At 42.0% G+C, this 23,454-nt stretch overlaps 1 protein-coding gene across 6 annotated transcripts in view; it reads left to right on the top strand.

Moving 5' to 3' along the window:
• PTPRT (protein tyrosine phosphatase receptor type T) overlaps positions 1–22,512 on the top strand; it is a 1,509,925-nt gene extending 1,487,413 nt beyond the window's left edge. For all 6 annotated transcript variants that reach the window (XM_029612345.1, XM_029612346.1, XM_029612344.1 and 3 more), the window contains 5 exons: positions 884–1,015; positions 6,332–6,457; positions 10,445–10,608; positions 17,065–17,200; positions 22,150–22,512. In XM_029612345.1, the coding sequence (XP_029468205.1) occupies positions 884–1,015; positions 6,332–6,457; positions 10,445–10,608; positions 17,065–17,200; positions 22,150–22,203 (612 nt within the window). In that variant the 3' untranslated portion in view covers positions 22,204–22,512. The remainder of the gene's footprint in view (positions 1–883; positions 1,016–6,331; positions 6,458–10,444; positions 10,609–17,064; positions 17,201–22,149) is intronic.
• Positions 22,513–23,454: the final 942 nt, after the last annotated feature.

Here is a 23,454-nt window from a genome sequence, read left to right as displayed (position 1 = left end):
TAATTTTAAAGTTTTTTTTCTCTCTTTCAACTTCTTTTTCTCTCCATTTCTACCTTAGTATCATAATGCTGCTGTTTAGAGCCCTGATGTGACTGCACCTTGAATACTGCCTGCAGTTCTGGTTGCCCCATTTGAAAAAAAAGATAGAATGGAACTAGTAAAACTACAGGGGAGGGTAACAAAAACGTTAAACATGATGGAGCAGCTCCCTTATAAAGAAAGGTTAATCAGGTTAGGACCCTTCAGCTTGGAGAAGAGATGACTGAGAAGAAATATGATAGCTGTTTATGAAATCATGGGTAGGGTGGAACAGATAAATAGGGAACAATTATTTACTCTTTCAGATAGGTGGTCACCCTCTGCGGCCGGCAGTTGAGAGGTGACCACCTGCAAGATTCTTCCTTCTTCAGGACAGTCTTTTTTGTCTTCGTTTTTCTACTTTAACTTCCAAGGTTCTATCGTGATTCCCTCCCCATTTTTCCCATGCCTAAACACAGGGCTCTGTGAAAATTAAATAGCCAGAAACATCCTGCCTCCTAGGCCCCCTGCCAGACAGACCTGACGTATACCCGTACCTGGTAACACCTTCCTTCCATGTGGCTAAGATTATGAGCGTTGTGGAACCCTGGATGAAATTTAGCTACATTGTGGGAGGGAGCTTCAGATAGCTGATTAACACAAGTAAAATGTTTCTCACCCAGGTAAATGACTTTGGAAACTGTGGCCCACATGCTTTTCATCAGGTTATTTAACAAATGCTAAGAGGAACAGGAAACAAATGCTGTCATGGCACCAGCAGCTAAAAAGTTAAAGGTCCTGTTCAACTGTAACGGCACACACATTTGCTGATTGTTTTTCTGTGTTTTTCTTTCTTTCTTGTTAGAGCCACAAGCAGCCTGCTGCTTTCATCGTTACCCAGCATCCCTTGCCAAACACAGTCACAGACTTCTGGAGACTGGTATTTGACTACAACTGTTCCTCCGTAGTGATGCTTAACGAGATGGATGCTGCACAAGTAAGTGGTATTAAGAAGAACACAAATCTGGAATAAAAAATTGCTAGCAGACATCTTATTGGCAGATCAGAAAAAGGCTTTACATTTTAGAAGGAGTTTAAAATCTTTGCAAGGGATGGACGGTTGGCATATCAATGAGACTTCTATGATTCAGTCAGGCTGTTTAGGATAAATGCAGGTGATTACTGGAAAGCAAAGTTAGCCTGACTGCTGCATTGCCATCTGCACAGAATTTTAAACAGAAATCTGTGCTGGCCCAGGTGTGCTTTTGCGGCTAAATATGAATTTATTGGCAAATGAAGATACTCAAATACTCCATAGATTAGGTACTGGACCATCGGGGATCAATGAGCTAGTAAGATTTATAGACCTGATTTTGCTAATAGACTACATTACAAGTCCAAAAACAACAAAATGAAATGAAAGCTAAAACTAGCTAACATCTTTTTGACCTGAAGAGGAAACTGTGGTTGAGCCCAGTCCACTTGCCCTAAAGTCATCCCACAACCTTATAATTAAATCAGCTTTGACAGACTACCATCTGTACAGCACTTTAGAAATTAGTAGTAACAGTACCTTCACCCAGACTTGGAAGCAAGACCTAAGACAGTAATTCTTAACTCTGGTCCCTGAGACTTTCAAATAGGATAATCATAGTTAAAATATATGAACATTATTTGCATATATTTGGTCTAACAAGTTAATTTGCATATTTTGGTTGTCCTGAAAACCAGACCTGTGTGGCCTGTTGAGTGTGGGTTTCAGAGAGAGGGAGCCTATATGAGGGGAGGGGGTGTGGGGGAGGGGAGAGTGAGAGAGGGCATGGGAGGTAAGACAGCGGGGGGGGGGGAGTGCTTGGGTTTCAGAGACAGGGAGCCTAAATGAGGAGATTGTGAAGGAGTGTGTATGTATGTGAGAGATTGGGAGCTTGTGTGTATGAAAAAGAAATTGTGTATATGTGAGGATGCTAGCCTGTGTGAAGGGATTGTGTATGTGTGAGAGAGAGACTGTGAAGGGGTGCGTGAGAGAGAGACATAGGGCCTCATTTTCTAAAGTATCGCAGGCCTGTGATACTTTAGGTAATGAGGGACAGGGGGTCGACCCGGGGGGCAGTCCTGCGTTAGACGGCAGCGATCACACTGCCGCAGTGCGATCGCTGCCGGTTTCACACCCAATAGCGCCACCATAGAAGGTGTAGCTATTGGGCGCGAACTCGAACGCGAAAAAGCCCTTACCTTTTCGTCGTCCACGGTGTCTTCGTGGAGTCGGCCCCGGTGACGCCCCGACTCCTCCTCTTCTGCGGCCAACTCCGCTCCCATCCTGGTATCACGTGGAGCCACTTGGAAAATGACCCCCATAGGTAGCCTGGGTGAGGATGTATGTGTGAGAGAAAAAGAGAGCTTGTGTGAGTGTGTATGCAAGAGAGAGGGCCCTGTAGGAGGGGATGTGTGTGTATGTGTGTGAGAGAGTGAGGGAGCCTGTATGAGAGTGTGTGTATGTGTATTAGAGAGAGGGAGCATGTGTGTGAAAGAGGGAAGGAAAGAGGGAGCCTGTGTGAGGGGCAGTACTGAGAATGGGGTCAAACTCTGGGACTGGCAATAGAATGGAAGGGGTTGAGCCTAGAGGTAGAGGGGAGAGATACTAGCAGGTGGAGGAGTTGAAAAAAGTTATTACTTAAAGATGCAGAATTTTAAATATTTTGAGCAGAATTTCCCTAGAAATTCACTGTAAGAGTGTCCCTTCCACTCTCTCTCCCTACTCCCCTGGCCTGAGAAGGGGAGTAGGGAGAAATAAACACCAAAGAGAAAAGAAAAAAAAACAAAAGGAAAGGAAATGAAGGCCTCACTCACCACCAAAACCTCCCTTCCATTACTGCCAAATGTTAAAAATGTTACCGCCACTACCACCTAACCCCGCCCCTCCCCGTGCGCACCCAGCCTTTCCTTATCCCTCCTTTGCTAGTTGTTTCTTATCACATCGGCAAGTTTTCAGCAATCCAAATTCAGAAAGAGTGATGCAAAGTCATTCCTGACCTGCCAGCCCTGAGGCCAGCACCATTTAGCTGTAAGCTGACCTCGGGACCAGCCAGTGCCTTTGGAAAATGTGACCCAGCAAGTTAGGGGTTACTTTGCATCACTCCTGCCTGATTTGGACTACTGAAACTGTACGGATGGGGTAATAAACATTCAGGCATGGTGAGGCAGGGCATAGGGGAAGACCGGGGGGGGGGGGGGGGCTTTGTTAAATGCCGACAGTGCAGGTTTTCTTTTTTTCAATTTTTGTTACTAATAAAAGAAAAAGCTTTCCATTGTTTCTAAAATTTTATTAGAAAACAAACGCACATCCCTGGTAGTCACTCCTGAGGTCTGAGCAGAACGCTAAGTAATAAAATGTAAACTGTGGATGATATCAGTGATACCGTGGAGCCACAGATTCTCTGGCACTCACTTTAGATAGAAAAAAAAGACGGGGTTTGGACACTGCTATTTTATTTTTATAAATATTTGTAACATTTTTTGTTACATGATAGCCTTCACTAAGTCTCCATCTTCCTCATCAGTCAGTGGTAGAAGCTATTGGCTTCTACTACTGAAAAAAATGTATAAAAATTGTGCCAATATTTGATATCCATAGAGGCATATTTTTTTGTATTTTTTTTGTATTGTATTTTATGAATGTTCCTTTGGGAAGCCACTTAGGATATTGGATAATGCAGCCTACAAATTTGAAAAATAAATAAATATTATTAGCTTTTGCCCTCTTCTGGAAGCTTCTGTTCATCAAAAAGGCAGCCATTTTATGTTTCCAAAACTCTGTATTAATGTATTGGGACCCCATGTCAATGAAAAGTACCTTTTACTGTACATTTCTTTAAAATACATTTTTATATTAGTTTATCTGTATGTCATATCTATTCTACCACAGTTATTGATTCATAAATTGCTATCATCTTTTATCTAATATGTTGATTAGGACACATTGTCTTCCAGTGACAGCAAGAATTAAAGTTTTTTTCTTGGTCCATAAGGCTTTGAATAATAGCCTATCTGCTTGTCTAAGCATGATATTAAAGCTGTACAAGCCTACACAATTATTGAGGTCTGCTGGACAAAGTCTTTTAAATGTTCCTACCTCAAAAATTATTTGGTTAATCGAGTCACAAGGTAGAATGTTTATGTGGTGGACCCTGTGTCATGGAACACTCTCCCAGAAGAATTAAAAGCTGAGGCTTGGGTAATAATTTTCAAGAAAAAATGAAAGACGATACCATTTGCACAAGTATTTGGCCCTAAATCTGCTGATCTTTGAGGATATTAGTCCAAGAAGAAGGTTCCTATCAACTTGGGCATTCAATTTTGTATCTTTTAAGCTTAATGTAATTAGAAAAAGCAGAGTTTTATGTTGTTGAGTTTTTGGTATTGTCTAAATTTTTTATGAATGTTTTATATTTGTTACACACCTAGAATCGTGAATAGGTAGACTATAAATTTCTTTAATAAATAAATAATGTGCTTTATGGGATCCTTTGATCTCCCAAGATTCCTCTTTTATTATAGACTTTCTTTATTTGCTTTAACATTTTTTTGCTCCACGTTCTTGCTACAATAGCTTTATTTTTGACATTTTGAAGTTTATAAGATCAAGATTCAGAGAGCCACCAATCGGTAAAAATATCTGGGAAAGATGTATAAGTAACATTTCCCAAATAGTCAGCGGGACTTAGGTGCACAAGTCTCCCACTGAATATACCCTGAATATACATGGAATATGATGGTAGGACTGTGATTTTTGCCAACCGGACTTGTGTGCATATCTTTAGCCGGAGTGCATTTAGTATGTGCACTCTCTGGCTAAAATTAAGCCTCACCCCTAGAATGCTTTCATTGATGTCCCTTTTTCAGAGCCGATGCTTCCATTAGGCAAATTAGGCAGTTGCCTAGAGCACCAAGATTTTTGGGGCTGCAAAATGCTTCCAGTGTGAGGCCTAGAGAGGTGCTGTATCAGAGCTAATACCGTCAAAGAAGGAAGCACTGTGCTGGAGCCACTGCCGCCAATAATTAAATTGTGGGAAAGAGGGGTGAATGACCAAAATTCGCCTGTGGCGCCAAATATGCTTGCACAAGCCCTGCCCTTTTTGTCTAGATAAATGTACACATAAAAGGTTCTGCACAAAAGATATATTCATTTGGTGGATAGAAATATTGAAAGCTCATTTTTTTTATGCAGATAACTCAAAACGTTACACATATGAAGGCTTTCGATATTAACCTCTATATATTTCAATTCAGTCTAAATGGTATTCAGCTAGTTGATAATGGCAAATTTCAAAATAATATAAGAAGAACAGTGGTCCATCGAACCCAGCCTGCTGTCTTCATCTGGGGCACTTCAAAGAACCCAGAAGATCCCTGTTGCTTATTCCCGGAAGTAGCCGGTGGCAATTCCCATGCGTCTCTGGCTAATAATTTATAATGGACTTGTCCTCCAGAAACCTGTTCAAATCTTTTTTTAAATCCAGGTCTGTCTAATTTGCACAGGGAGGAGGCATAGCCTAGTGGTTAGAGCAGTGGACTATGAACCAGGAGACCAGGGTTCAAGTCCAGCTGTCACACCTTGGGCAAGTCATTTTACCCTCCATTGCCTCAGGTACAAAAACTTAGAATGTAAGCCCTCTGGGGATAGAGAAATACCTACAGTACCTGAATGTAAACCGGTGTGATATCTCAATTGAGATTGAATGTTGGTATATAAATAATAATAAATAAATAAATAATGCCACTTACCTCACTCTATCTTTGGGTCCACATAATTTTCTCAGGCTCTGTAGCCTATTAAAATTGTATCCTGTTGGGGCAATTCTAATGTACCATGCTTGCAAGTCCGCAGGTACATTTTCAAAAGGAAACTTCCTGCAGAGTTTTCTCTTGAAGGTTTGGGGACAACTGGTGGTGCCATGAATGATGGCACGGAGATGTCAAAAGGATAGTCCTACTTGTTACCAGCTGGCTCCACCCTTTTTCCAGGCCATGCCCCTATTCTAATATAGTTTAAAAGCAGCCATGCTGGCTCAGAGCAGAGGTGCTTTTTATCTGCAGAGGGGAAGAACAATTTCTGCCCTCAGTTTTACCCAGGGATCTGCTTAGTCACACAGGTAGAACCATTTGGAAATTGTCCTCCACATAATAACAGCATCATGAAACTGGAAACCGTAAACGGGGAGAAGCCGTTGGGTTGTACAAAAATCTGTCTGGAGGCTGAGGCTCCTTGAACCGTTGTCACTAACTTGCTGTACATTTCTGTTGCCCCTTTCACCAGCTCTGCATGCAGTACTGGCCAGAAAAGACATCCTGCTGTTATGGGCCAATACAGGTGGAATTTGTTTCGGCAGACATCGATGAGGATGTCATCAACAGGATATTCAGAATCTGCAATATGGCCAGGGTAAGACCAATGAAGAATTATTATCGCAGAATCTTTTTGAGGCATGAATTAAATTCCTTTCTGGGGGGATGCCACAGACAACAGTCAAATGAATGATGTTTCCTGATGTTCTGTAGAGCCTTATTTAAAATTGGGTGTGGTGGGAAAGAGAGAGCATTCATACCTTTATCCTGGGTTATAGTCCAATAACTCTGTATTGCCAAGGGCTACCTATGAAAATGTTTATTATTATTTGTTCACTTCTCATCAGGGATAGCAAAATGGTTTACATTGCTAGAATCCATTCAATATATATCAATAATAATGCAATAAATGTCACCCAAAGCATTAAAGGCAAAAATAAAACAGTATTCAGTAACTAATATAAAGCTATTAAGTAAATGCAACCTAAATGTAATAAAGCAATAAGGGCCGGATTTTCAAAGCCTACGCGTGCTGGGCCTATTATAAAAGGCCCGGCCACGCTGGTAAAGCCCCGGGACACATGTAAGTCCCGGGGCTTCGAGAAAGGGGAGGGGCGGGGTGAGGGAGGGATGGGCAGTCAGGGGCGGGGCGGGGCTAGAGGCCCCCGGCACAGTGGCCATGTGCCTCGAGGCAGGCACAACAGGCAAAACAAAAATTTTGGGGGGTCTAGGTTAGTACTGGGGGGGTAGCTTAGGGGAAGGGAAAGGGAGATTAGTGTAGGGGTGGGAAGTTCCCTCCCAGTCCGCTCCGAAATTGGAGCAGACTGGGAGGGAAGTGTGCAAGGCCATGGGCATTGGCGCGTGCAGGATGCACAAGTGTGCCCCCCCTGCGCGCCCTGACACCCAATTTGATAACATGCGCACACCTGCCTGCGCATGTTATAAAATTGGGCATCCATGTGTGCGCGCCAGGTAGCGTGCTTACATGGACGCGTGCACGCAAGTTTATAAAATCTACCCCTAAATGTATAATCTCTTCTAGAACTATTTCCCCAGGAAATGTAATCATGCAAGGAATATGCTGAAACTAACTAGAGTTTAAGAGGGTAATCTTATAATATTGTTCACACATATTTTACCAAGGATTTTCAAAGCACATGCATTTACTTTGCAAATACACAGGTAAATGTCCAGGTGCACACTGAGATTCACTCATGAAAAGTTATATCTTCATTTGGAGGGCATAACTTGTGTATGTACACTGACTTGCATATTTTATAAAATCAAAAAGTATGTGGGTCAGTATTTAAAAGCCAGCCAGCTAGTTAAGTTAGCCAGATAAATATGTCTGGTTACCTTAGCCAGGATACATAAAGTTAGCCAGATAAGTTTATTCAGCTAACTTTAGACCTGCTTGATAACAGCTCTAACTTATCCAGTTAAGAGGGTCATTTATCATTAAATAGGAGGGGGAGAGGGAGAGAGAGAGAGCGCACCTCTGTAGAGGGCAATATGTAAGTTTACTATTTATACTCGACATGTGCATTCATTTATTTTATCTATTTATTTATTTGTTTTTATATACCAACATTCGAAACAAGTATCACATCGGTTTACATGGTAACTTGAGGGATAGTTTGACAACAGGTCATCTTATCCTTTTACATTGAAACATTATAGAACGACTTAAATTAACAGTATAACATGATTTTAGCTACTTGTCTTAACAGAATAACATGATTTTAACTAGTTGTCTGAAACAGTATAGCATGAATTTTCTCAGATTATCTTAGCAATATGGCATGACATTTAGTGAATTACCTTAATATGATAGTGAATTTTAAGGAATAATGTTAACAGTACATCATTGTATTTAGTGCTACAACGTTGTGAAGTGAGCTTGATTGATGCGTATTGGGTATTCGCAGAGAGGGTTGTGCTTAGTCAGGTTAAGTGTGGTTATTATTTGTATCTGTATTGGTGGGATGATTGTTAGTTGTGTAGGCTTTTTGGAATAGCCAGATTTTAAGTGATTTCTTGAAATTAAGCAATTTCTTGCTTGATTTCTTGCTTAATTTCTTAACTTAATTTCTTGATTTAATTTCTTAACTTAATTTCTTGATTTCTTGCTTGATTTCAGGAGTCCCCCCAAGACTTTTCAAAAGTCCCTGGTGGTCCAGCGGGGGTCCGGAGCGATCTCCTGCACTCGGGCCCTCGGTTGCTAGTATTCAAAATGGCACCGATAGCCTTGCCCTTATGATGTCACAGGGGCTACCGGTGCCATTGGTCAGCCCCTGTCACATGCTCCTACCATGTGACAGGGGCTGACCAATGGCACTGGTAGCCCCTGTGGCATCGTAAGGGCAAGGCTATCGGTGCTGTTTTGAGTCATAGCAGGCCCAATAGCCTTACAGCATGGAGAGAGAGATCACTCGTGGGACCCCGTTAGACCACCAGGACTTTTAGTAAGTCTTGGGGAGGGATCGGGATGGTGGTGGTGGTGGTGGGGGGGGGGTTATAAGAAAGTAAATGTGAAGGGTTGGTGTGGGTTTTTCTTCCGATTCGCGGTTTGTTTGTTTTTTTATTTATTTTTCCGGATTCGGGTTCCAGTTTCGTTTTTGGGAACTCTGTGGGAAGTTTGCCTTTGAAAATTTGCTTGCAGGCCCTGCTTACATTTTAAAGATTGCCCCCAAAAAGAACATTTTAATTTAATCATTCCCATGGATATTATGCTATGAATTCTGAGTTCAATTTCAGCTTAAATTTAGCTAGTAAGGGTTACAGACAGTTTCTATCGTATATAACGTTTGAGTGTGTTTGTGTTCTTCATTAGGTAGATTCACCTCTGATTTCTCGTTCTAGCTCAAGGAAATTGACAGAAGGATGATTAGTACATTACCTCAGGGATCCATCCTGAGGCCAGTTCTCTTTTATGAGTGATATTGCTGAAGGGTTTGAAGGACAGATTTGCCTTTTTACAAGGGACGCTAAGATCTGCAACAGAGTGGACACTCCTAGGAGTGCAGATTCATGCATTTGGGATGCGCACCAACCAGGAGAGCGATCTTGGGGTGCTCATGTTTGATGACCTCAAGGTAGTGAAACAGTGCTATAAGGTAGTGGCCAGAGCCAGGGGGCTGCTCAGGTACATAGGGAGAGACATAAACCATAGAAAAAAGGTGGTAATAATGCAACTGCACAGGCTTCATCTGGAATAATGTATCTAATTCTGTAGACTGTGTCTCTGAAAGGATATAGTCCAGAGAAAGACTACCAAAATGGTGCATGAACTGCACCAAAAGCCATAAGGTGAGACTTAAGGACATAAATAGAGGAGAGGAGAGACTGGGTTATAGTAGAGACTTTAAAATGCTTCAAAGTGATAAACACACAAGAACTAAAGATATTTCAGAGAAAAGAATACTGTAAAATAAGAGGTCACGTATATGGTGCTCCCAGGAGAGACTCAGGAGTAATATCAGAAAATATTGTTTCACAACAAGTTTGTTGGTTGCATGAAAAGGACACTCAGTGTGGTGGAGACAAAAACAGTAACAAAATTTAAGAACGTTTGGGATAGGCACAGAGGCGTCTAGATTTGGGGAAATCCGGAGATCAGCTGGGATTTGTAAGGAAGGAATCTGGGCGTCTAAATAGGCTTTATATTCTATATTTCTATGACACATGGATTCAGCTTTAATTCAGATTCACTCTCAGGTGGATTTAGGTTGTACCTCATATGGAGCAAAACTAATGCATGTTAATCAGAGTTTAATTTTTATTGTAATTTAGGAAGGTTACAATTCTACTCTCCATCAATGGAGCGTGGATTTATTTTAAATTATGTCACTGAAACTGGGAAATATTTTAAAGCATTAGTAAATCTCACAAGACACCATGTGGCTGTCTTGGCTATCTCCACACTTAGCCTCATTTGGAGGTGAAAATGCTGGTGCTTCTGAGAGGGCTTCCTGGATGTGTTGGGGAACTTCCTTTTCTTACATCCGAGAAAATACAGTGCATTTGCCCTTGTAGGAATGTTTGCTGCATGAATTTTGAGACACTCCCCAACTTGCTGTTTTAGCCTCAGGATGGATATCGCATTGTCCAGCAGCTGCAGTACATTGGCTGGCCAGCATACAGAGACACGCCTCCCTCCAAGCGCTCCATCATAAAGGTGGTTCGGCGGCTGGAGAAATGGCAGGAGCAATACGACAGCAGAGACGGACGCAGTGTTGTTCATTGCCTGTAAGTAAAGTGCTGAAATGCTGCTGATGTTATCGTCTGCCCCAGCATATTGAAAGTGATGTGTCAGGAAGCCGGTATAATTCACACACAGCCTTCTTACAAATGCTAGCTACTCGTAAATCTGAGGTAGCATGTGCGGGATTTTGGAAACAAAGCTACGCAGCTTGGCGGTGGTCAGAAGGCAGCATCAAGGAGAATGAATAAACGTATTTAAACTGCTCATTGCGTTAGCATGATGTCAGAACTGTTTGGTGCCGTGAGGCTTGCCTGTCTTGCCTTGTCGGTTCAGTGGAGTTCTGGCATGTCACAGAGAGTGTGATGCATGTGAACATTTTGGCATTAAAAAGGAAAATCCCTTCAGGAGCACAAGGTTGCTGAAAGGATTCCCTTTGTAGAAAATGTCTTAGTCCTCACTCGGGCTGTAATTATCCTGAGACAATTAACCTGGGAAGCAGAGAGGGGCGTAGACACAGGCATACGATATTTTAAAAATCACAATTTGAAATTTGTTGGAATTCAGCGGGAGTAATGCAACCTGTCAATACAATTAAAAGTGTTTGTACAGCACTGCATACATCTGTTATGTGCTAAACAAGTCATCAGTGATAATAATAATAATTCAACAAGACGCAGGACACCTGTTATTGCTTTAGCCATTAACAATTATCATTTCCTCTACATTTGAGTCACTTTGGTGCAACTCCTGTTGGGAAAGGCGTTTGATAAATTAGCAAAATATTATTATGGGTATCTTCAGACTATGATGGTAACTTTAAAACAAACGTGCAGGTGCCCTTACATGCACATATGGGCGCACGACATACTTTGGAATTTTAAATAATGCATGCATTTGCATGGGTATGATTTAAAATACGCCTACTTCATGTAATTGTGCTCCTAATTTTAAGCTGTTACTCGAGAAAACATTCTGATTGAACAGATTTTAAAACATGAAGGATATTCCCAGTATTACCAAGCAGTCCACCAGTTTTCCCAGTCTATCTCACGTAATCCAGATCCCTCTGGTTCTTCAGCCTGCACTCCTCCCAGTGGACCTGGACCCCTCACCCTGACATGTTATACCTAAAATGCGATTTCTGCTAGAGATGTGAATCGGAACCGGAATCAGTTCGGATTCCGGTTCCAATTCACATGTGGTTTTTTTTTCATCGGGCCAGATCGCGGTTTTGTTTAGCGGCTGCGCCCGAGCCGATAAACAAAAAACCCACCCCGACCTTTTAAAACTAATCCCTTTGCTTCCCCCACCCTCCTGACCCCCCCAAAAACATTTTACAGGTACCTGGTGGTCCAGTGGGGGTCCCGGGAGCAATCTCCCGCTCTCGGGCCGTCGTCTGCCACTAATAAAAATGGCGCCGATGGCCTTTGCCCTTACCATGTGACAGGGTATCCGTGCCATTGGCCGGCCCCTGTCACATGGTAGGAGCACTGGATGGCCCGCGCCATTTTTAAAAATGGCGCCGGCCATCCAGTGCTCCTGGATTTCAGACGATTTTGAAAATATCGACGATATTTTCAATCGTCCAAAGCCCGATTCACATCCCTAATTTCTGCAGACTTACATCTCATCAGGAGCAGCGTTAAATGTATGCAGCTAACAAGCCGCTGCACACCGCCGTCTCCAGTTTTAAAATACGGATTTACGTGCATAAGTGTTAGCCCTCCCCAGACCGCCCGTGCCCCGCCCTTTTCTGCCCCCTTTTCTTTAGCTCGTGCATGCGCACATACGCACACAATAAGCGGCTTTCAAAATCCGCGTCGCTCACGCCTGGCCCCCATTCTCACGTATATGGGCCTTTTAGCACGAGCAACACTTTTTACATTTGGCCCTTTATGTATATTTTTAAAAACAGGAGAAAATCAGTACCCAAATAGAAAACTTTCTGCACAGTTTTGGTTTGGATTTTTTTTTAGGGGGAGGGAGGGTCAATGCAGAAGTTTGCTCCTGCTTCTTTGAACTTCCAGCTCGATCAGAACCAGCTTCTATTGGGACTTTGGTGGAATAAGCCTTCATTCACAACCACCCAGGAGTTCTCCCCCATTTCAACCCTCTCCTACTCAGGGAAAGATTAACAGTAACCTGGACTCTGGTTGGCACACCAGCCATGGGACCCCCATACTCCCATTCACTATGAGGTCAATTTTCAAGGAGTTTAGTTGCTTAACTTTTAAAACAAGGCCCTTAAATTGGCCCTTATGAAAATGTACTAGGGCAGAGTCCCTGAATTTGGCCTCCTAGTTTCACTCGTGACCCTAAATTTAGCAGCCATAAAAAGTGGGTGACTACAAAGACATAGTTCGTGTGGAGGAAAAAAGTGCAATGCTTAGCACTAACTTTCAACCATCTGGCTCCGTGTCACAAGGAACAGTCTAATTCTTACCCTATTGTATGCAGATATTTGTAGTTTTGATTGTTTCAGGTAAATGAATGGAACAATCAAAACTACAAGTCCCTGCATGCAATAGGGTAAATCCAAGACTGGATTAGACTGTTCCTTAAACATGGAGTCAAGTGGTAAGTCTACTAGGCACCTAATTTAGTAGTCTAAATCTAGAAAAATGAATAGTAGGCCTAATTTTGGGCTGCTAGGTTTTAGGTCCCTAAATGTAGGTACATTTTCAGCCAAATATTTAGGGCCCTATGTTTAACAAAAAATAGGCACTGAACACAGAGGCCTAAATTTAGGTGCAAACTTGTATTATCAGCTACTATGTCACTTATATACATAATAAATCCCATGTTGGGTCAGACCAATGTCCATCGAGCCAGCCTCTTGTCTTCAACAGTAGCCAATCCAGGTTGCAAGTAACTGGCAGATCCCAAAAGAAAATCTACTTCTCACTCACAGTGACACCTTTCCTGAATCTACCTAGCTAACAATTTTCTATGGATTTTTCCTTCAGGAAATTGTCCAAACCTTTTTTTAAACCCTGCTATATTAGTCTCGTCTTCTGGTACCAGATTGCACAGTTTGATTGTGCATTGAGTCAAAAAGTAGTTTCTACAATTTGTTTTAAATGTGCTGGTTGTTTGCTTCATGGAGTCCCCTTGTTTTTGTATTATTTGAAAGGGTGAATAACTGCCCTTTATTTACCTGTTCCATCCCACTTCTGATTTTATAAGCTTTTATCATGTCCCCTATCAGCCATCTCTTTTCCAGGATAAAGAGCCCTGGACTGCATAGCCTCTCATCATCTCCCCTGTTTTATTGTAACTGCAGAGTTTTTTCTTTTCACTTGCTACAATTTGTTAATTTATTCATTTATTTATTTTTTCACCCCCCTGTTAAATGTAAACCGGCATGATGAGATGCTTATCTTGAATGCCAGTATAGAAAAGCAATAAATAAATAAATAAATAAATCATTTGTTTTGCCCTTCTCTGCACCTTTTCTATTTCTGCTGTCATTTTTTAGATGAGGTGAGCAGAACTTCACACAGGATCCAAGATGTGGTCACAACATGTCTCAATACAGAGGAAATATATTTTCTCTTTTATTCTCCATTCCTTTTTATTCTCTTTGCATATTGTTTGTCTTTATCCTTAATCTGACCCTGCATGGTGTTCGCCTTGTGTGATTGCCCCATTCCAACATCATCATAATTGTCACTTCACCCTCCAGTATTTTAGTTACAAACTTAGAAGAGCATTCACTAAAGTGTGGCATTTCTCCCCAAGGGAAAAATACTGGAGGAGTCACAAAGCAGTGGTAATAGGCCCTGCCACTCTGTGATTCCTGTGATAATTTTTCTCACAGTTAAGTACTGCAGAGAAAAATACTGCAAAGGTAAATGCCCCCCAAACATTGCGTGATGGCGGCCCCAGGACTGTGGGACCCCCTCCCCCAAAAGTAATCAAAAATAGTCTGCCTAGATCCTCTGCCCGCCCCCTGCTGCCTCTGGAAGCGGCCATATTTTTAAAAAAAATTTTGAGCAAATTTTAAGTACAGCACAAGCCCCGCCCAAAACCTCTACCCTTCAATCAAAAAATATGGCCACCAGAGGCTGGGATCACCAACCCCTCCCCCCATATCCTCTCCTTACCCACAATTCTATACCTAACGATCCAGTGGGGGGCTTGGTGGTGGCCATTTTTTAAAATGGTGCCCTCCCAGCCTTAGGCCCCTGTCATGTGATGGAAGAAGATGTCAGAAGGCCTGGTTCAGGCCTAGGTCTCAGCAATGGGACCAGGTCTCGGCCGGCCTTGTTTCAGGGCCTAGGCCTAAGCCTAGGTGGTAGGAACAGGCCTTGGGCTGAGTCTCGTAATGGACCATGCCTTGGACTGGGTGACAGGACCAGGCCTCAGTCCTGGTGCTGGGCCTAGATCAGCAATGTGACCAGATCTCGGGACAGACCCTGGTTTTGGGCCTAGGCCGAGGTCTTGACCTCAATGATGGGACCAGGCCTCGGGTCGGGCCTTGGTGCCTGGCTTAGTCATCAGCCATGACATCTTGTCTACGGGCAGGTGCCAGACCTAGGCCTAAGATTTTGGCAATGGTACCAGGCTGATGCCTAGGCCTGCCTAAAGCCCATTCTTTTTTAATGCATAATTTAAATGTTCAAAATTTTTCAGGTATTTTTGTAGAAGTCTGTTTTTGGTTTGTTGCATTTTATACATTTGTTTTAAACAGTGTACATCCCTAGTGATTGCACCCTCACACCCACTTTTTCATTATTCCCATCTAGTCCAGACATTTCGGGGACAATACTTGACCAGGATTCACAGAATACAACTCCCTATTCTCAGTATGGGCTGGATTTTAAAAGGGTTACACGCACCGGGCCTATTTTAAAAAGGCCTGGCGATGCACGTAAATCCCCGGGACACGCGTAAGTCCCGGGGCTTGCAAAAAGTGGCGGGGAGGGGGCGGGGTCAGGCTCCCGGCACAGTGGCCATATTTGCCAGCGTGCCGTGGATCGCGTGCCGGCAATAAGCCGGCACACGCAACTTACTTCAGCCCCAGGGCTGAAGAAAATTGTGAAATTAAACAAAACAGAAGAAAAAGGTAGGGGGGAAAGGACGGGGGAGGGAAGGGAAGGTGGGGTAGGGGATAGGGAACGGGAGAAGGCAGCGTGGCTCGGCACGTGCAGTTGCACAATTGTGCACCCCATTACACGTGCCAACCCCTGATTTTATAACTTGCGCACGCAAGTTATAAAATCCAGTGTACATGTGTGCATGCTGGGTAGCACATGCGTACTTTTGTTAGCGCACCAGCCGCGAACAAGAGTACGCGGGATTTCAATAGATATGCGTGTAGACGCGCGTATCCATTAAAATCCGGGGTCAGCGCGTGCAAGGCTGCCAAAAATCGGCAGCCAGCGCGCGCCGAGCCGCGCAGCCTGCCTCCGTTCCCTCCGAGACCGCTCTGAAATCGGAGCGGCCTTGGAGGGAACTTTCCTTCACCCTCCCCCCACCTTCCCCTCCCTTCCCCTCCCTTCCCCTACCTAACCCACCCCCCCGGCCCTATCTAAACCCCCCCTACCTCTATCACGAAAGTTACGCCTGCTCGAAGCTGAACGCATCACGCCCCCTCGACACGCCCCCTGATGACGCGCGGATCGCGACACGCCCCCTGAAACACCCTCCCCCCCCCAGGAAAGCCCTGGGACTTACTCGCGTCCCGGGGCTTTGCGCGCGCCGGAAGCCTCTGCAACATAGGCTCGGCGTGCGCAGGAGGTGTTTGGGCCAGGTTTTCGGGGGGGTACGCGCGTATCTTACCCGCTTACTTTGAAAATCTGGCCCTATGTGTATAACCAGAGCCCGGTCTTAGGTGTCACTATTGTATGCTGGGACTTCCTGCAGGGGTTAAAAACACAGCCTCCCTAGTCTTGATTACCCAAGAACAGTTTGTTTTTTTAAAGAATCTGGGATTCAAGTACATTCATTGTTGCAGTCCCAGAATGAATATCTAAAAAATGTAATTTTATTAAATCCATCTCTATCGTTATATGTTTTGCCACTTGTGCCGCTCTAATGCAAATGTATTACACTGGCTAGCAGAATTGCAAATTTTCTCCCCTCCCTGTCTCTGACCCAAGAGAAAGGCTCCTTTTTAATTTTCCAAATGAATGACCATTTTACTCTTTTCTCCGCTTTTTAAAAAGTTCATCTTCTTTCCTTTTTCAAATGCCCCTCTCCTATCTTCAAACACGGATGTGCCTGATTGTGTATAATCGCGCTAACTGTAGCTCTGACCACAAGTATGATTGTGAGGCCCCCTGAAAACAATAGCGACATACATTGTTATACCTTAAGATTTTTTACACTTGTTAGAAGGCGTACTTCAAACATGTTTTGGCAAAAGTCCATATCTTCTTGGAGATTTCTAACAAACAGGAGTGTTGAACTTTGCAAGTTACGCAGTTTGCCTGATCAGAAGTTGAAAAGAGTATGCTGTTCTGCTATCAATGAACCCTTGTCGCTTTGATTCCTAGTAATGGTGGCGGGCGCAGTGGGACTTTCTGTGCCATCTGCAGTGTTTGTGAAATGATTCAGCAGCAGAACATTATTGACGTGTTCCACACAGTGAAAACGTTGCGAAATAATAAGTCCAACATGGTGGAGACGCTGGTAAGTTTCCATTTGATTTTTTTTTTTGTCCTGAGCTGCAAGACTCTGGAATTTTAGTGATATGCATCTTTCCAAAAAGTCAATCATCACACCCAAGCAGACTACTAAGAAATGCAGAAACAGTAGTTTTGACCTCCATAGTATCAGTTAACTCCAACTATCTGCAAAAGCATATATCAAGACCCTTCCATTGATGCTCAATAATTAGATTAGCTAATATGGGGTAGATTTTCAAAGCATTAATTTAGCTGGTTAAACCTAAACAATTAAACATATCCTCCTCTGACAGGTTAAATTTTACTGTGTAAAATCGCAAGTTGGTCAAATTTAACTAGACAAAAAATGACCAGGTTATCTTTCCCTTTTAGCAACTTTCTAAATGTTAGCTTGAATGCAAACCAGGATTAGCAAACAATTTTCACTTTACTGCGTTCTTTACAAGGCTGAATTGTGTCAGACAACCTCTTTTTTCTGAAAGGTTTGGAATATCAAATATTGGAGGGTCTATCCTTGATATGTACTCTAGAACTAGGTAATTCTAAATTTCTCACAAAATTTTGTAGTAAGGTTGATGTAATGTGCAGTTTAATACAGCAATAACTTCTAAATAATGAACTTTAGCATGATTTAAATTAACACATGAGCAAAAGCATTGCAGTATTTTTTGAACATGATTTTGCTTGCATAGTTTTTGTTGTGGAAATGTTACCCTTTCAGAAGCTGCAAAGAAGAGAGTGGATTTATGAAGTACCAATACATAATATATAATGCACAAAAAATAGGGGCAGTATATCAAAGTTGAGAAGTTCTAAAATAATTTATTTCTTTATATATAGTCTGGTTTAAAATGCGTTATTTATTTATGTGTAAAATTTAAAGCCCGCTGATCCACAGACCTCAGCGGGTTACAATAAACATACATAATGGACATGTATAATACAACAGTCCAGTAAGGAAAATCACTTCAAAAAATCTTATTAAATAACTTACAAAAAAAGAACAACCAACTCCCCATGAGCCATTTTTCACAGAAATCATTTCAAAGGGGTAACGGACATCTAGAAGTAAAGCAAATTTAATCTATTAAATATAACATGTAAAATACATACAAGGGGGCAAAAAACCCTTTCAGAAGCTGCAAGAGATTAAATAAAATGCACCCTAAATTGCATCTTGATCCATCCTACCTAATTTTCCCAAAGCAAAAGTATGGCTATCCAACAAGGCCATCCCCCAGCCTCTTTGTGAGTAAAGAACCGATATCCATGATATCTAGACACTGATTCAATGATGACTGCTCATGACCCTACAACTAATGTTATTGCAAATGTACCTGTTAATCTAATTTAATTGTAATCTACCTTGAGGCCATTTTTGGAAAAAGACAGAATATCAAATGTTTATAAATAAATAAATAAATCTGTGAACAAAAGCTGTACTATTTCAAAAATACTCCAATGGACTTAGGCCTTTTGCACCTTTTTTGCCCTACTTTTGACCAAAACTTAAATTTGACCTTAACTATACACTTTTCCATTACCACTATGGGTCAGGATAAAAGGACTCAAAAATCAGTGCCTTTCTCACCTGGCACATAAAATCTTCTTAAAGAGACATTTCCAGTTAAATAAAAAGTCAGTAATGTTGAAATGCTCTCCAAACGTCTGTATCAGAGAATGTATCATTTAAATTCAAAGATATTTTCTAGGGATGTGCACTCATTTTAAATGAATGGCACATCTGAAACGAATGTGGCCTTGCCTGAAAATACACCTAAATTTTCAAGTATATTTGTTTTGTTTATAAAAATATGGTCATCTGGGCCAGTGCTGCTGCTACTGAGGGCTTCCCCAAGCCCCTCCAAACCTCTTCCACCACCCAAGATACCAGTGGGACCCAGGCCTATGTGGTCCCCTCTGACCCTCTCCCCGGCCTATACTTACCCCTTCTATGTAGGTCCAGGCTCTAGAAAGGGGCAGAAGTGATGCTTACTCACTCTTACTCCACTATAAATCCTTTTTAAAATTATGCATGGATGGCCCTTACACCAATGTCTTGTGACATCAAAATGACGCTGGTCTCAGTGCAGGTCAGTGCCACTTTCTTGTACAGCTATACAAGCATACAACCAGCCCAGTGTCTAGCACTGTTGTTACGTTTCATGGCGCTATTCTCAGGGCTGGCTATGCAAAATACTCAAGATAGAAGTGAGTGGTCATCGCTCCTGCTCCTACCTCGATCCTAGATGCCCTGCCATATTTCTTGGGGAACGGAAGGGAGGGTTGGAGAGACATGGGGAGGCCCCGTTTCTGTTTTATGTATCTGTATGTTTGGGTTTTTTAATGTTTATTTTGGTTCAGCAAATGAACTGAATCAAAATAAACATGAAACCAAACAAAACAGAAAAAAAAAGAAACCCTGAAATGAAAAAAAAAAATCCAAAACAAATATCTGTGGCCTGTACATTGCTGCTGTTTCACTAGCGTTTGGAACCTGGTATACAAGAAGATAGATTTTGTTCCCTGTTGATGTGCCATGCCCTGCATATCCCATCAGGTAAAGAGAATAGGGTCAATATTCAGCCGCAGCAGATCACATATTCAGTTGCAGTTAACTGGTAGAGATGGTAACTTTTTAACAGTCGTATGGGCACCCATGTTCGTGCATTTGTTGGAACTGCACCCAGGGATGTGACTATATTATAACATGCGTGCATGTTATAAAATAGCCTGAATGCATGCACATGTGCATGCAATTTTAAGAGGATGCGAGCCTATGTGCGCGAATGTTGCTTCTACCATGTAAGTGGGAGGATTTTAAAAGATGTGTGCCTGGGCTTGGACTCCAGCCTAGGCTGAGGCCCAGGCATCGAGACCCAGCCTCCTGGCTGAGGCCCCGGCATTGGTCCTGGGTCCAGGCCGAGGCCCAGGCATCAGAACCCGTCTTCGAGGTTGGGTCACATCATCGTGCCTGGGCTCAGGTTCTGGCCTAGACCAAGGCCTAAGCATCGGGACCCGACTTATGGATCGGGTCATGGTGTCAGGCCTGGGTTTGGACCCTGGCCTAGGTGGAAGCCCCCCATATCAGGACTGGCCTTTTGGTTGGGTCGTAGCATCAGGCCTGGGTCCGAGCACAGGCCCCGGCATTGGGACCTGGCCTTTGACAGATACCTGATGGATCAGGTAAGTTGGGGTTTTTTTTTTGTTTTTTTTTTAACTTTCAGGGATCTCTGCCAAAGCCCCAGCATCAGCCCATGCCTTCACCGAGACCTCAGTGTCTTGACTGGGCCTTGCCATGACTCCTGCTTTGGGCCTCGGTCTAGGCCCTAGTCTAGGCCTGATGCATTAGTCTAAAATTAAATGAATGAATAAGGTTCATTTCATTTGTGAAGGACCCTGATTTGGTTCACAACACCCCCTGAATGAAACGAATTAGCCTTATTCATCGTGATTTGCAGTTTTGTTTTAAACAAATGCCCATCCTTAATAACTGCTCCTATGTTCCTATGGCAACTCTTTGATTGAGTCCACGTGAAATTATAGGATAGTTTGTTGCATGGTCAGCATTGCACTATTACATTTTGCTAATTTTTACAGGCATATAGTGCCTTAACTCACTTTTAGATACTTTTGTACAGCCTTTCAGCTATTTGATTGAGTGAAGTTGACATACCTCTTTAGTTCTTTGAAAATGTGTCAACTAGTAAAACACAAACTTTTCCCCCTGCTTATAATGTCATTTTGATTGACCAACAAGTTACTTGATATCATGAGCATAACAATGTATATAGTAATTGATGATATCTTGAGTGCTGGGACCAATTCTGAAGGATACAGGTAAAATTTAGAGTGTAAATTCTAGAGCTGCTGATATATAGTGCAAAGCTTTCAGCAAATGACCTATGAGATGAGTCATTAGAACCTAGGATATTGTTTATGTTGATTGAATTGAATAACATTTCTTGCTTATTTATTCATTTTGGAATATTGGTCTGAATTTTCAAAATAATTTGGGATACATTTTAAAAGATGTGTGCGCGATTCCCGGGGCACGCGCATGTTATAAAATTGGGTGACACGTGCACATGTGCGCCAGATTTTACAATCTGCGCGCACATGTGTGGGTAGCATGCACAAGGGGGGTGAATTTTTGCAAATTACACGCAGGTATAAATTGTACTTGTGTGCCACCAGGGTTCCATGCGGAGCTGCTAGTTTTCAAAGTGAACTTTATTGCATTACTTTGCTTTGAAAATTCAGGCTAAAGTCTGTGAGTACTTACTTTCTACATGCAGACTTTAGCCTGACGCTGGCTGTTAGAAAATTACCCCCAATATATTATATATTTGAAATGTATTTGTTAGTATTTTATGAAATATTTTAATCTTTGTTGTAAGTCCCTTTGAGTGAACCATTCAGTTTAATAAGGATGCATATAAATGCAATAAATCAAATTGAGTTTCATAATCCATTTTCACTGAGCAGTAACTGAGAGTATGAAAAAGATGATCTTGAATGAGGAAACCGAGTATGAACAAAAGCTCATAAACTAGGTGCATGCAGATAATCTTCCCAAATTTTCATTTAACAACATGGCAGAGTAGTTCTTAGTTTCAGATTTCAGTGTCTCGTTTTTTGCAGCATCCCATTCATGTTATTCTTACCTTACTCTGCTGACTTTTGTTCTTGTATTGTGCACTACACCTCTCTAATGTAGTAATGCATCCTTTGGTTATAGTTGACCATAGTAACAGTGGAATATGTAGGAAAACCTGGGGAGAAAAGTTAAAGCATCCAAATGAGTCAAGAAACAAAGATTGAGTTAGACTATCCATTATCTACTTAGTCTTAAGCTGCACGAGTACCATTTTGCTAGCATTTTATATTAGCACAAACGTCTTTTCACAAATTTGTTACTATAACATTTCTTCTCCTTTATTCTTTTTCCAGGAGCAGTACAAATTTGTTTACGAGGTTGCACTGGAATACTTGAATTCCTTTTAATTTTGCGGAGCCCCGAGAATCCATTCCAATGTCTCAAGGATATATATATATAAATATATATTATATATATTTCTTTTTTAAAGAAGAAAGAAAGACTGAGCATTAACTGGATCCTTGCACCCTTTAGAGAGGAAGGAGGAGAAGGATCTGCCCTACTACTTGCTTTTTTGCTGTTGGAACATCGACACCTCCTTAATGATGTACAAATAAATGGCTGGATCTGAGACCGTTTCTGAAACAGATCCCTCACCAGTGCTCATCCCCATTTCATATATATTTATTTTGCTTTTTGTACATAAAACAAAAAAATGAGAATACATGACTTTCTGTATTTTACAAAGCTTATCGATTGCAGTATCCTCACGTTCCAAGGCTGGTTTCCATCCCATGCAACAGCCATTTGAACAGGAATGAAATGCAGGACGAAAGTGTTACTGGAAAGAAGCCTTAACTAGTGGTTACAGTTGGCATACCACACAACCTGTCATGCTGTGAAAACCCTGTTGCACCATGGGGATCTTTTTCACCTTAGCCAATCAGCATAATGCGTCACAGTCTAGATTTTTTCAGGAACAGTTTACCTTTTCCTTGTCTAGGCTCTCTAGGAATGTCCCGAATTTTCAGAGCACACATCCTATTATAGATACAGCCCTCTAAAAGTCTCACACACACAATTGATGAGATGAATCTGATTAAGTGGAAGATAAAACAGAAAATTATTCTCTCTTCCTTAGTGACCACAAACCTTCAGTAACGATAATGATATCTTGTCTCGGATTTTAACATTCATTAATGCATTTTCAGTTTTGTAGTCTTGTTTTTTTCCAGTTTTTTTCCAGTGAAACATCAGACTCCAGTATGTTTTGAAGCAGTCTCATATTATAGTGCTTTCTTCTGAATTCAGTCCTTGGGTTTAAGTAATTGCTTTTGGTAGTCTAGGGAAAGGGAAACTAAAATGTGGAGACGCATCTAATACTACTTCACCGGTGAAATGCAAAGTCTTTATCTACTCAAAGAATACTGTGAGATGGGTGAAAATATTAAATTTGAACTGCCCAGCCCTAAGTGACCTGAAACTATGTAGCCAGTCTGATTTCTTTTGTCATTAATATAATAAAACCAAGATGCTTAACAAACTGGGCAAAAGATTTAAATTTTATATCAGATGATGCACTTTTATCCATAAGGGCTCCTTCTTCCAATGATGCTTGTAGGGGTGAAGGCAACCTGTTAGGCAGGATAGGTTATCAC

Source organism: Rhinatrema bivittatum, chromosome 8 (genome assembly GCF_901001135.1).
Source record: "Rhinatrema bivittatum chromosome 8, aRhiBiv1.1, whole genome shotgun sequence".
Classification (NCBI taxonomy): domain Eukaryota; kingdom Metazoa; phylum Chordata; class Amphibia; order Gymnophiona; family Rhinatrematidae; genus Rhinatrema; species Rhinatrema bivittatum.
This window is presented reverse-complemented; position numbering and strand designations above follow the sequence as displayed.